The 14,490-nt window shown below is 39.0% G+C and overlaps 1 protein-coding gene across 4 annotated transcripts in view; it reads right to left on the bottom strand.

The window, feature by feature from the left end:
- The window catches only part of SLC10A7 (solute carrier family 10 member 7), a 257,064-nt gene extending 242,933 nt beyond the window's left edge, over positions 1-14,131 (bottom strand). For all 4 annotated transcript variants that reach the window (XM_030312964.2, XM_030312968.1, XM_030312970.1 and 1 more), the window contains exons 1-2: positions 13,811-14,131; positions 4,290-4,372 (exon numbers count right to left, since the gene is read on the bottom strand). In XM_030312964.2, coding sequence (XP_030168824.1) covers positions 4,290-4,372; positions 13,811-13,910 — 183 coding nt within the window. In that variant the 5' untranslated portion in view covers positions 13,911-14,131. The remainder of the gene's footprint in view (positions 1-4,289; positions 4,373-13,810) is intronic.
- Positions 14,132-14,490: the final 359 nt, after the last annotated feature.

Here is a 14,490-nt window from a genome sequence, read left to right as displayed (position 1 = left end):
TGTGGGAACACAAGGTCCTTCCCGACTTAACCGATAGGAATATAAATTGGCACAATCTAAGGACAGCAATCTGGCAACTCATTCCTTCAGTCAACAAATACCGAGAGCCCAGCACTGTTCTAGGTACTTGGAGTATCTGTCACAACTTCCACTGCATGTATCATGTGGCTTAGCAATTTCACTTCCAGGAAGTAATCCTTCATATTTTCTCCCAAATGTGGGAACATGGGCAATTTTTAGGTTATCCTTTGCAGCAAAACCTAAATGTCCATAAATAGAGGACTAGTAAAAAATAGCATGACACATTCATACAACGGAATGCTTTCCAGCATACAAAAAGAAACAAGGAGTTCTATACATGTTGATATGAAACAGTCTCCAAGATATGTTTTCTGAGTAAAACAAGACAGGGTGGCAAGCAGTACAAAATACCTCAGCTTGAAGGGGTGCAATACACATATGTTTTACACAGAAACTATTAACTATGGAAAGATACACAGAAACTATTAACATTAGTTATGTCCACATATCTGATAGAGGGGAGAAAAGAAGACTTCTCATCATGTACACTTTTGTACTGTTTGATTTATGTTCATAAAAGTAAGCAAAATATAAATTTTATTATATATGAAGAAAAATTATATTAAAATATTAAATTATATAAAAAATTACTATACAGTGTCACATAAGAAAAAAAAGATTATATATGTGTACATGTACATGATACTATGCAAGTATATGTATATATATATATATATATATGTATACTTACAAATATATAATTTTTTTAAGTATTTCATTTTTAAATATTCTATGTATAAAACATGTTTAGGAAAAAAGGGACCAAAATCACAGAGATGTTAATGCTAGTTATTTTTATTCTTTCTAATCTTTCTACAATAGGTACATACCAGTTTTATAATCAGAAAAAGTTACAAAAAACAAAATTTAGTTTAAAAATACTAGCTGATCTAATATATGACAATTATAAACAACTGCCATTGCCTCAGGACAATGGAACAATAAAGAATCCGGCAAAATGAATCACAAAGGCCAACAATGTTGGGTCATGAGAGGCCTCTTAACAACAGGGAAATAATAGGCATGAAGTATCCCTAAGATTTTAAGACTATCACAAAAACCCAGGGTTATATATTTTCCATAACTTCTTCATACAAACATAAAGATAAAATAAGGTAACAAGGAAAAGAAAAAACAAGTAAACACTGTAACATCCAAAATAGTATTACTCCATACATACCCATACAGAGTTTAGGGCCACGTACTCCATCATGAATAATTGAAAAGTTGATTCTGCATGACATTTTATTTATTCACATGTAATACAGGTCAAATTCCATTAAAGTAAACTTAAGTAAAGATACTCCAAATATTTATTATACCAGAATTATCACCGACAGTATCGAGAATTGCTTAAAATCAGGCACTCTGAGATGTAGAAATATTTTCATTTACACACCAATTTCCCTTCTAACCCTTATTTGACCTTCATTTGATTCATTTTCTGAGAAATCAGCCTCATAGCTCTAGGCTGGAAACAAGCAGCATGAACGTAAAGTTTAGAAGTTGCTATATTTACTTCTAAGGTAATAGAACTTCAAAAAATAATCTGTTTAGGAAAATAAGGAAAGACCTGTACAATCTGCCCTACTCAGGACCCTTTCCAGGCCCTGAGCATCTTGCCCATCTTTGGTTCTATCTCAGTGCCAAACACAGTGCTTTGTAGCCACAGACACCTCATAGGTATTTGTTTATATGAGATTGATCCTGCCACGGTCTATTAAGTGACAAATCCTCTGAAACAGTAGCTCCTAATTAGCTAAACATCAAATATATTTCAAATGTGACCTTACTTGACTTGAATACAATAAATTTTCAGAAGACATTTCAACAGATATTTTAAAATCTAGAAATCAACAGTTATAAGACTTAAGATTTAGCATTAAATCTTTTTAGTATTAACACAGAGTTCTTTATGATTTTAATAAATGAGCAAAACAAATTTTAGAATATACATCATTCCATCAATGAATGGGTAATACTACGTGAAATGTTCAATATAAATCAAACTTGAATGGGACCAATGTGAATGCTCTCAAATAAACTCAAGTCAATAATAACTTACTGTCTCCTGCCTGCAAAAACACACTATTCTAATAAGGTTCAAAAATAGTAGTCCCAGCTGAAATAAACTTAAGATTATTAACTAGAAAACAAATAACAAGAAGATTGCTACCTGCTAACTTAAAAGCATTGGTTCAGTTGCCCAGGAAATTAGCAGGACTTAGACGGTTTAACACTATACAATGATGCAATCTAAAACACCTTCAACTGAATGGATCTTGAAAATGACAATGTAATACAGTGAAAAGGGGCATTGGTGGAAGAAATGGCTTTGATGGCTACTTAGATACCGTGATAAAGCACAGGATCAAGGCATTTTATCATTAGATCCAAATTAGCTGGAATACTCTGAAGGTTTCCTAGGTGCTTACAGAAGAATTTGGTCCTTAGAGAAATGCTGATAGCTGTGACGTTCTTCCTTCTTAAACTCCTGCATCCCACAAAGTTGGCTGCTTTACAGAATCACATTAAGCAAGAAGCTAAGGAGTGAGAGAATCAAGTCTCTTGCCAGATTTCTCATGGCATAAGTAACAGCTGTAGCCGTTAAGCAGCCACCAGGGGACATAGTTAGAGCAACGTCCCAAGTAGAGGACTTGGGTAAGGCAGCTGCTCACAAAGGGCATTAGCCAAGACCAGCAGGAAGACCTCCAAAGAATAGTCCAGCACCATAGGGGTAGCAAGTATTTTTCTGTATCACTAGGCCCCACATTTGAGAACCAGTAGAATGAAGGTGGTGACAGAAAAAGCCTGTGCCCTGTAAGCACTGATCATAGTCCTTTCATGTCAATGTAATTTGCAAAAACTAGAATTTAACATATTTAGGAAATCTCATCCTATGTCAGTTATTTTCAATAGTAGTGAGACTATTCAGGATTTTTGAGACATAATTTCACAGATACCATACATGGATCCCATCTATCTAAAAATAATGCTCCAATAAAAACATTTATACCAACCAGATAACTACAGAATACATAAATTTACTAAAACCGTATTTTTTCCATGTTGCTACTAGGATGGTCCTTGTAACTAAATTTGGTCCTCATTCCAATCACACTTAAAATAAAAAATAAGTAAAGTAAAACATGATGCTGAAACAAAATTTTAACTTATAAAGCTATTTCCAAAAAAAAAAAAATCCTTGCATAGGAAGATTTCCCTATCTACATAAGAATAAGCATCTTAGAATAACAACTTTAAAAATCCTAAGTAATTTCTTCAAGAGCAAATAGGTATTTTTTCCTATATTTTTCTTCTCCTTTTTTGTTATAAGCCAAAAGAGAATCATAAATTCTATTTATTCCTCTCTTGAATGTTAAAAATGTCTGATTTCTTTAATTCTGGGAGAATTCCATGTTCAGCGACACACTGGTCAATAAATAACATTAACTATATATCTTCATGATAAATTGTGACATAGTATGAAAAATCTCAATTTTTTTCTTAAAATACTTATTAATATTTAATAGATATACCAGCAAAAAATATACATTAAAAATACAAATTGGTGGGGCGCCTGGGTGGTTCCGTCAGTTAAGCCTCCGATTTTGGCTCAGGTCATAATCTCACTGTTGGTGGGTTCAAGCCATGCATCAGGCTCTGTGCTGACAGCTCAGAGCCTGGAGCCTGCTTCGGATTCTGTGTCTCCTTCTCTCTCTCTGCCCCTCCCCTGCTCATGCTCTGTCTCTCTCTGTCTCTCAATAATAAATACATGTTACAAAAAAATTGTTTTAAATACAAATTGGTTAAAAGTTGTAACAGGTATCACTTGAGCAGCATGAGTCCTGAGAACAAAAGTTATGGAAACCCAACTAAATATCAACTCAAATGTGCCATAGCAGTCACCATCATATTGACCACCATAATCTGAGGAAGACCTCAAGTGGATGCTTCATTCAGTGCAGTTGCTGTATTAAAAACATACCCATTATAACCACACCCTCAGGGTCCATGTTGTTCAACTACAAAATTTCTCTAATAGGTGGGTTCAAAACACAAGTCCTTGCTGAAGTCATCTTCTATTGTAGTGAAGCTTTTGGACCATAGTTACATACATCTTTACAAAAGGGTTCTGATATTTCAAAATAATAAGCAAAAACTAAATTTTTCTCCCTGCTTTTGATATGCCCCATAGGTGACAGTACCTCTGTTTTTAATGATAGTCCACTGTTAAAGAATATTGTTGCAACAGCAATGTAGGAGACCGTTATTTCTGGCTTCAGTGGTCCTAAAGAGAGAGAAACAAGTTACTGTTAGATAAGAATTGCCAGTAGATAACTTGGTATGAAAGAAGAATCCATTGAGAGAGGGCAAATAGTACTTCAAATCTTAGTGTTACCCTTACTATACTACTGTTCTGAAGAGTTAAGTATTTGCTGTGATGCAGTCTAGCTCCAAAAGAGATTTTCCAGAAGGCAAGGACCATGGCTATCCAGTTCAGCACAGTATCCTGAGACCAGCAGAATAAAAATAAACTGCTCTCACATAGGAGAGCAAATAGGCAACATCCTTCAGTATGACGTCTAATTGTATCTACCACAGTATCAGTGCTTATACAACAATCAAAATTCCCCAAACTAGGAAAAAAAGAGAGAGAGAGAGAGAGAGAGAGAGAGAGAGAGAGAAAGAGAGAATCAACGGAAGAAGCTCCCTTCTGTTTAGCAAATATTATTTTATTCCTTCTAGGATACCAGAAATAAAAACTTATATTCACGCATACATTCAGTTCAGCCCACGGGTAGTCATTCTATAAAGATGTACTGAGAATTTACTATGTGAATGAAATAATACATATAGAGTAATACAGTAGTAACAATATGTTAAGTTTGCAATTATTATTACACTGTGCCAGGCCCTGGCTATACTGCTGTGAACCAACAGGCCTAATCTTTGCCCTCTGGAAAATCCTCTCTGGAGTTAGGGTGGCATCACCCCAAATGTGTTAACACTATGAGGACAACAGCAGCAACCCTAACTAATATTTACTTCATTTTGTCACCTGTATACAACTCTCTTGAAGACCTAATATATTAGCCAAAGAACAACATGCTTTATATATATATATATATATATATATATATATATATATGAAGTTTATTGTCAAATTGGTTTCCATACAACACCTAGTGCTCATCCCAAAAGGTGCCCTTCTCAATACCCATCACCCACCCTCCCACCCCCCATCAACCCTCAGTTTGTTCTCAGTTTTTAAGAGTCTCTTATGCTTTGGCTCTCTTCCACTCTAACCTCTTTTTTTTTTCCTTCCCTTCCCCCATTTCTGGGGGAGTTTCTGTTAAGTTTCTGTTAAGTTTCTCAGGATCCACATAAGAGTGAAACCATATGGTATCTGTCTTTCTCTGTATGCCTTATTTCACTTAGCATCACACTCTCCAGTTCCATCCATGTTGCTACAAAGGGCCATATTTCATTCTTTCTCATTGCTACGTAGTACTCCATTGTGTATATAAACCACAATTTCTTTATCCATTCATCAGTTGATGGACATTTAGGCTCTTTCCATAATTTGGCTATTGTTGAGAGTGCTGCTATAAACATTGGGGTACAAGTGCCCCTATACATGAGTACTCTTGTATCCCTTGGGTAAATTCCTAGCAGTGCTATTGCTGGGTCATAGGGTAGGTCTATTTTTAATTTTTTGAGGAACCTCCACACTGTTTTCCAGAGTGGCTGCATCAGTTTGCATTCCCACCAACAGTGCAAGAGGGTTCCCATTTCTCCACATCCTCTCCAGCATCTATAGTCTCCCGATTTATTCATTTTGGCTACTCTGACTGGCGTGAGGTGATATGTGAATGTGGTTTTGATTTGTATTTCCCTGATGAGGAGCGACGTTGAGCATCTTTTCATGTGCCTGTTGGCCATCCGGATGTCTTCTTTAGAGAAGTGTCTATTCATGTGTTCTGCCCATTTCTTCACTGGGTTATTTGTTTTTCGGGTGTGGAGTTTGGTGAGCTCTTTATAGATTTTGGATACTAGCCCTTTGTCCGATATGTCATTTGCAAATATCTTTTCCCATTCCGTTGGTTGCCTTTTAGTTTTGTTGGTCATTTCCTTTGCTGTGCAGAAGCTTTTTATCTTCATAAGGTCCCAGTAGTTCATTTTTGCTTTTAATTCCCTTGCCTTTGGGGATGTGTCAAGTAAGAGATTGCTACGGCTGAGGTCAGAGAGGTCTTTTCCTGCTTTCTCCTCTAGGGTTTTGATAGTTTCCTGTCTCACATTCAGGTCCTTTATCCATTTTGAATTTATTTTTGTGAATGGTGTGAGAAAGTGGTCTAGTTTCAATCTTCTGCATGTTTCTGTCCAGTTCTCCCAGCACCATAAGAACAACATGCTTTTAAAAGATGTAGTTCTGAGAAAATGCCATTTTGTACTTATATACCAGTGGTTCTCCAGCAGGAGCAATTTTGCCTCCTATAGACATTTGGCAATGTTTGGAAACTCTTTTTTTTTGTTATAATTCAGCAAGTGGGGGGGGTGTTACTGGCATCTAGTAGACAGAGATCAGGAATTCTGCTAAACAACCTGGAAAGCACAGACAGGACAGCCCTCCCAACACCAAAGAATTACCATGTCCAAAATGTCAATAGTGCTGAGGCTGAGAAACACTGGCATATGCCAACATTTCAAAATCTCATCATCTCATATTTGACATTCTATTCAGCCCTCTCATGCTGAGCTGAATAGTGTCCTCCAAAATCCATGTCCCCCCAGAACTGACAAATGTGACCTTATTTGGAAATTGGTTCTTTGCAGATGCAATCAAATCAAGATGGGGTCTTACTGGATTAAGGTGGACCCTAATCCAATGACTGGTATTCTTACAAGTATAGGTAAGTATGAAGACACAGAAAGATGGCCATGTGTAGACTGAGGCAAAGCCTGGAATTGTATTACCATAAGCCAAGAAACACCAAAGACAATTGGCAACCAGCCCAAGCCAGAAGCCAGGAAGGATTCTTCCCTAGACCTTCAGTGGGAGCGTGGCCCTTAGCTTCAGAATTCTAGCCTCTAGAATAATTTCTGGAAAATAAATTTCTGTTATTGGAAGCCACCCAGTTTGTGTTTCTGGTGTGGCAGCACAGAAAACTAATACACTCCCTTAAGCAAAATAACAGGACCACATTCATGGCTCTTCCATTCCCTGCAGCCCCCCACCATACCCACAGATACTGCTCAATAAGTAAGACCAAGCTCGGGAAAAATCACCATTCAGTCAACAAATGCTTACTAAGCATCTACTATATTTTAGGCATTTGTAGTATCTCAATGAACAAAAAGAAACAAAGATCTCCTCAAACATGGCAACAAATTCTTATATATATGTGCTATTTACACAAATTATTTTGTTGAGATCTGAGAAAAGGGAACAAAAGGAAGAAGGCAAGAGCAAAAGGCATTATATTTCAGGGCAGTAAAAGTGCTCCAAAACTTAAAAAGAGGTGCATTTTTTATACTTGTGAGTGAATCTGTCTCTGCAGCTCACACTTAGAAATAATATTTCCTCTACAACTGAGGAAGATGATTCAGGAACAGATTTTAAAGTCAAGGAATCCAGCTTGTTTTGGAAGTAAACGTCTTCCAAGAATTTTAAATACCTTGTTTGTTCATTTGTTTCTTTGAACTCATTTTTATTTTCCTCCAATTCCCTGCTTTTTATGAGACCCTATTCTTATCAAGTACACCTCTGCCCACAGCGGTACCCCAAAATTTCCATAAAGGATGGGTTAAAATTAGCAATGTGGTTGTAAGGTAGAGCCAGGGAATGTGGCCAAAGATGTATCTCCACAGCAAGCGCATGGCATTTATTTAGATTGCATGTTTCTTTGGGGCAGCTACAGCATCTGCTTTAGTTGGCCAACAATTATATGTTTTAAGAAGCTAACCCTTCCCACATTCCATGCATACATACATAAATACACATGATAACTATGAACTACTTGGCATAATTCCAGGCTTTTAATGTTTTAAAGCTTAGAGATGGGGTACATTATCTTTTATATTAGATGCACATCTAAACAACTTTAAGCCATGGAAGAACATGGTGAGGACATTTCATGGCTTCCTACAATGTACGTTTTATTTTATTTTTTTTTTATTTTTTTTTAATGTTTATTTATTTCTGAGACAGAGAGAGACAGAGCATGAGTGGGGGAGGGACAGAGACGGAGGAAGACACAGAATCAGAAGCAGGTTCCAGGCTCTGAGCTGTCAGCACAGAGCCCGACGCGGGGCTTGAACTCACAAACCATGAGATCATTACCTGAGCCACCCAGGCGCCCCTACAATGTATGTTTTAAAAGGGAAGAAGGAATTAATTCTGATTTGGAGAGACCTAAAGCCCCTTTGAGATGTGATCAACTATCAAATTGCCCAAATTGGGAATGGAAACCTAGAAGTCACACAGGGTTGAAATAAACATTTGGTAAATATTTGCACAGAGGTGAGAGTTGAGACTACATATTAAAATGAGATATGAAAAAAAAAAGAGATTTGGCCCCTCTCCAAGGCAATGATTACATCCTCCAAGTCACCAAAATAGATCTGAATAAGACCTGGATCTTCAGGTGGCTATAAAGTTCAAAGTAGAAATACAAGTTTTAACTTTTCCTATAAATAAAAGAAAAAAAAAATGTTGATCAGTAACAATAGGATAGGAGAGCAAAATCAGGAGAAAAATTACCCAGAAAAACAAGGTAATTTTTGGGCTCCTCAAATCCACGCTTTTAAAGGGTGGGGGGGAGATAAAAGAAAATGATTTGGAATGCTTAAGAATGCAAGGAACTATTACCACTTTATAAAATCTACTCATCACCAAGTACATTTCATTTATAAACCTATAATCTAAGATATTCATGCTAACACACTTAAGCTTTAACATGTTTCTGCTTATGTTTTTTAATGGAAAAACGAAGCAGTTTCCTTTTAGGATTTATGTCTTATTAATGTCAATAATCTAAATTAAGATGCAAGTAGAACTGAGAAACTTACTCTGTATTTCCAAAGAAGTAAACCTTTCTCTTCCCGAGAATGAATAGCACAGTGTTACTCTGGTCAACCCAAAGGTGTGCATAGCTCAGCACTTCCCTGGGTTGCACTGGAACAGATTATCAGCACCTCAAAATCTGCACATTTACATTTACCCTGGCTCTTTATTTTCAACTTTCTTCTACATATTTAAAAATGAAGGGGTGCCTGGGTGGCTCAGTCAGTTGAGCATCCAACTTCAGCTCAGGTCATGATCTCACGGGTTGGTGAGTTCAAGCCCCGCATCAGGCTCTGTGCTGACAGCTCAGAGCCTGGAGCCTGCTTTGGATTCTGTGTCTCCCTCTCTCTGCCCCATCCCTGCTCATGCTCTGTCTCTCTCTGTCTCTCAAAGATGAATAAATGTTAACAAAATTAAAAAATAATAATAATAAAATAAAATAAAATAAAATAAAATAAAATAAAATAAAATAAAAATGAAATGTACCTGAGTAAAGAGAACAGTGAACTAAGAATTAAATTTTCGAGGCTAGTACATGTTATACTTTTTCTCATATGGAAAGCCATTCAATGTCTCTAATTTTAGGGTTTCCATTACCTATAAATTTCCTGCAATATACAACTCACCTATTGGCTATACAGATTGTTTTCAAAGGGAGGTCAGAACACAGGTTTGATATGTTAAGTGTAGAAATCTTGCATTTACATATAAAGAGTATAGTCGTTAAAGTATTGATCCAGGTAAAGATGAAGCAAACATCTTAAGTTTAAGACTACCAAAACTTTTCCTATTTAAAAGAATATCTAGAGGGGCGCCTGGGTGGCGCAGTCGGTTAAGCGTCCGACTTCAGCCAGGTCACGATCTCGCGGTCCGTGAGTTCGAGCCGGGGGGCTCTGGGCTGATGGCTCAGAGCCTGGAGCCTGTTTCCGATTCTGTGTCTCCCTCTCTCTCTGCTCCTCCCCCGTTCATGCTCTGTCTCTCTCTGTCCCAAAAATAAATAAACGTTGAAAAAAAAATTAAAAAAAAAATAAATAAAAGAATATCTAGAAAACCATTCTACTGAAAATTGTTCAGGGGCGCCTGGGTGGCTCAGTCAGTTAAGCATCCAACTCTTGGTGTCGGCTCAGGTCATGATCTCAGGGCTTCGTGGGTTGGAGCCCTGCACTGGGCTCTGTGCTGAGGATGTGGAGCCTGCTTGGGATTCTGTCTCCCTCACTTTCTCTCTCCCTCTCTCTCTCTCTCTCTCTCTTGCTGCCCCTCCCTGACTCGTGCTGTCTCTGTCTCAAAATAAATAAACTTAAAAAAAAAAAAATGTTCAGTCAGTATGAAAGCACTAAAAATCACATCCCTGGGGCGCCTGGGTGGCTCAGTCAGTTGAGCTTCCGACTTTGGCTCAGGTCATGATCTCGCGGTTTGTAAGTTCGAGCCCTGCGACAGTCTCTGTGCTGACAGCTCAGAGCCTGGAGCCTGCTTCGGATTCTGTGTCTCCTCTCTCTCTCTGCCCATCCCCCGCTTGTTGTCTGTCTCTCAAAAATAAATATATAAATGTAAAAAAAAAATTTTTTTTTAATAAAAATCACATCCCCAAGTGTACACAGCACATAAATGGAAACTTTGACTAAAAATTACAAGTACAAAGAGGCACTTTAGACCATTCCAAAGAGCAAGATGCAATAGAAACATTTTCAGCAACCATTCCTCTCCTTGTTCCTAGATTTTTGTTGTTTTATTTTATTTTTTTTTTTTTTAATTTTTTTTTTCAACGTTTATTTATTTTTGGGACAGAGAGAGACAGAGCATGAACGGGGGAGGGGCAGAGAGAGAGGGAGACACAGAATTGGAAACAGGCTCCAGGCTCCAAGCCATCAGCCCAGAGCCTGACGCGGGGCTCGAACTCCCGGACCGCGAGATCGTGACCTGGCTGAAGTCGGACGCTTAACCGACTGCGCCACCCAGGCGCCCCAGATTTTTGTTGTTTTAACTTGTGAAGCGAAAATGTTATTTGGTACTATTTGGAGGTTTATTTTTATTTAAGAGGTTTCACAGGTGGGAAGGTCAATTAAAAGCTCAACAGAATTATCAAGAACTTAGCCTGATAGCCTATATAAGAAATCCCAAGAGGCCTGGGTGGCTCCGTCAGTTGAGTGTCTGACTCTTGATTTGGCTTCAGGTCATGATCCCAGGATTGTGGAATCTAGCCCCACTTCGGGCTCCCCACTGAACATGGAACCTGCTTAAGATTCTCTCTCTCTCCCCCTTGGCCCCTCTCCCCTGCTCACGCTGTCTCTCTAAAATAAAATTTTAAAAAAGAAAGAAAGAAAGAAATCCTAAGCAATCATTTGTTTAACTTTTTTGGAAAAAGTAACTTTTATACATGGACAGTTATCAAATCATCTGAGTACACTGTTATTTCATTTTTGCTGATTCTGCTCTGCGTTTTTAGGCTAAAACTTAAGGCATGGAAAATATCTTTATTGCATAGAACCCTTCTTTACAATAGTTATTCATTTTAAATTATTTTTTGCCAAGAAAATGTGTATAGATTTTGCAACTAGTATGAAATAAAGGGAGAGCCCTGATGTCCAGTGCCTCTTCCTTGAGCACTGACCTCAGGCCTCAGTATCTTCATCAACTGTAAAAGTAGCATGTTAGTTTAAAATACTTAAAGGTTCCTTTTAGTTCTTAACATTCTACTCTTTTTTTTTATGTTTATTTTTTTAATTTTGAAAGGGGGGGGAGGGGGGAGGGGGGAGGGGGGAGGAGGGAAGGGACAGAGAGAGAGGGAGACAGAATCCCAAGCAGGCCCTGCACCGACAGCTCTCAGCCCAGAGCTCCACACAAGGCTCACCAACTGGTGAGACCATGACCTGAGCCAAAATCAAGAGTGGGACACTCAACCAACTGAGCCACCCAGGCACCCCTTAACATTCTACTCTTATAATTAATTAAAGAAATGAATTATCCTGGATTAATGGCACAAGTACCGGCAAAAATGGGAAGCATTTCTAAGATACAATAATACACCAAAACTTCAAGAAGCAGAGTCCGAAGGAACAAACAAGATTATAGAATCCATCTTGCACACACCACTTCGAAGAAGCCCTAAGGAAATGATTCCGTGTTCAATAACCCTTCTTCTCACAGCATCCTTGGAATGTTAACCTAGCGTCTGCAGATTTAAAACTTGAAGATAATATATCACCTGTAATTACACCTTAAGAATGAGCAAATAATAGATCTAACACCATAAAATAGAAAGTGTGCTACTGAAGCTAGTTAAGTGTGCATTCCAGATCACCACAAAGACACCCTAACTTGAATTCTGCCTATCCAGCTAGTTCCAGGGACAGAGGGTACTCATTTGACAGAACTTGAAATACCAGCATTCACAAGTTTGCCAAAAACTCCCGGAGAAGCTAGGTCAAAGATCTTCAGAAGAAGAAACCATGATGAATATCAGTTTTATTCTCAGTTATATATTCTACACATTTTGTACCAAGTTGAATATAGAAAGAAAAAAAATACACAAAAAAGTTTTAGTCCTCACAGTCTTTGTTCAAAAAATTCCTTTTAAAATGTTCCCTGAAGCTACTTCTAAATGGAGAAATTGAGTGTGGATGCTTGAATGAACCACTGTTCTAATGAGAGATATTTCACTCCCTTCCATCATGTTTTAACAAAAAGGTACATATAACTTCAAATATCCTTCTGAGCACTTCCTAAAAAATTGTGTGCTCACTTCGGTCCTTATTTGTCCCTGTTGTATGACTGACCGTATTAAAACTGTCAATAAAGGTGAAAGGTGACAAGGTCAAAAAGACAATGAATTGGAGAAATTCAATTAATGTTTATGAAGAAGACCTGAGTGTGTAAGGGTGAAACCGCAGGGAGGAGAATAAAAGACTAATGATATTTCCACCAATGCCCACCCCCACGTTACACGGCTCCTACTATTCAAAGATCTGAGTATGATTTTAGCCTGCCTACACTTCCTTGCCAAAATACACACTGCACATAGTCTAACACTGCCTGTATCTGTTAGAGTACTAGCAACTGAGTCCGGGCAGCACACGGAAGTAGTGTCCTGTAAGGAAAAAGTGCAACGTGTCAGTCGGCTTGGGAGTTTCTGGAGCGGTGGCAATTGCAGCAAATCATCATTCTGCAACATGTGGGCCACGAAGTCTGAGTCGGAGAATGAAAGGGTGTCCCTTTTTCTTCCTCCACCCCCCCCACCTTTTTTTTTTTTTAAACATGGGGCCGGTAAGGAGGAGGGATCCGGAAATAGACAAGGTAATGGTGGCCACTCCAAGATAGATAAGGAACTCCTGGCAACCTAGCGTCCCTTGGGATAGGATGCTACTATGAAGGCAAGAGGAGTTAAGTTTCATTCTCAGTAACCTCACTCCCTAACACTAAGGATACTCATAGATTGTTCGCGGAAAAGGTAACTTGCGTTCAAATTCATTTGCCCCATTCCTAGCTACAGTCTCCAAGGCTGACAAATTAAAACAGCAGCAGAATGGGCCAAAGGACACCCTGAGCTGGTCAGTGCCCTTGAGAGAAGCAGACACTTCCCAATTACGGTTTCCCCTCCTTTCCAAGACTCGAAAATTAGTTCTGAAGTGAGAATCGCGATGGAGCGTTCAGAGGTGCAGCACTTACCCCCATTCACCCCTATGGACGGCTCCAGTTTAGCTCCGGCGATCGCCAGCACTATTCCAATCATGAACCATTCTTTCCTCATTCTCTCCAGCAGCCTCATGTTTGTTAGGGTGGGTGGGTTTTGTTTATTTGTTTGGCTTTTTTTCTTTTTAAGCTACGATCGCTTAATCCCCGAGGCGTCTCCACACTTTCCACGGTCCCTCCAGACATGCAGCAGAGCAAGTCAAATTGCCACTTGTAAACTAAAGACCTGGGGGTTGCTCCGGCGGCTTTGAGGAGGGCTGGGAGTAGTAGTATCCAGTGACAGGAAAGTCTCACTGAGCGCCGCCATCACTACCACGCGCCTCATAATAGACGCGCATATTACCACGGCAGCTCTGGCCGACGCTCCCAAGTGCAAATGCTCTGAAGCGAACACTTGGGCCAGGTCGGCCAGCGTAGGCGATCGTATAAGGGAAGCTGGCTGCCCGGTAGGGCTGACAGACTCGCTTAACGCCAGGACCTGCAGAACCTTAGGAATTGACTGGTACAGGGAGAGACGTTAGGCTTCACAGCCACTTAGCCTTATCGAGCGTCTCGCTCCGACGAGCCTTTAGGCACAGCTTCCTACTCTCCTGGAACACATCCACGGAGAAACTTTCTTTTGCTTTGCCATGAGCCTACGGGAAGGGCTAGCGTGA

The sequence above is a fragment of the Lynx canadensis genome, chromosome B1 (assembly GCF_007474595.2).
Source record: "Lynx canadensis isolate LIC74 chromosome B1, mLynCan4.pri.v2, whole genome shotgun sequence".
In the NCBI taxonomy this organism is placed as follows: Eukaryota; Metazoa; Chordata; class Mammalia; order Carnivora; family Felidae; genus Lynx; species Lynx canadensis.
The sequence above is the reverse complement of the archived record's forward strand: the minus strand, read 5'-3'. Positions and strand labels throughout refer to the sequence as shown.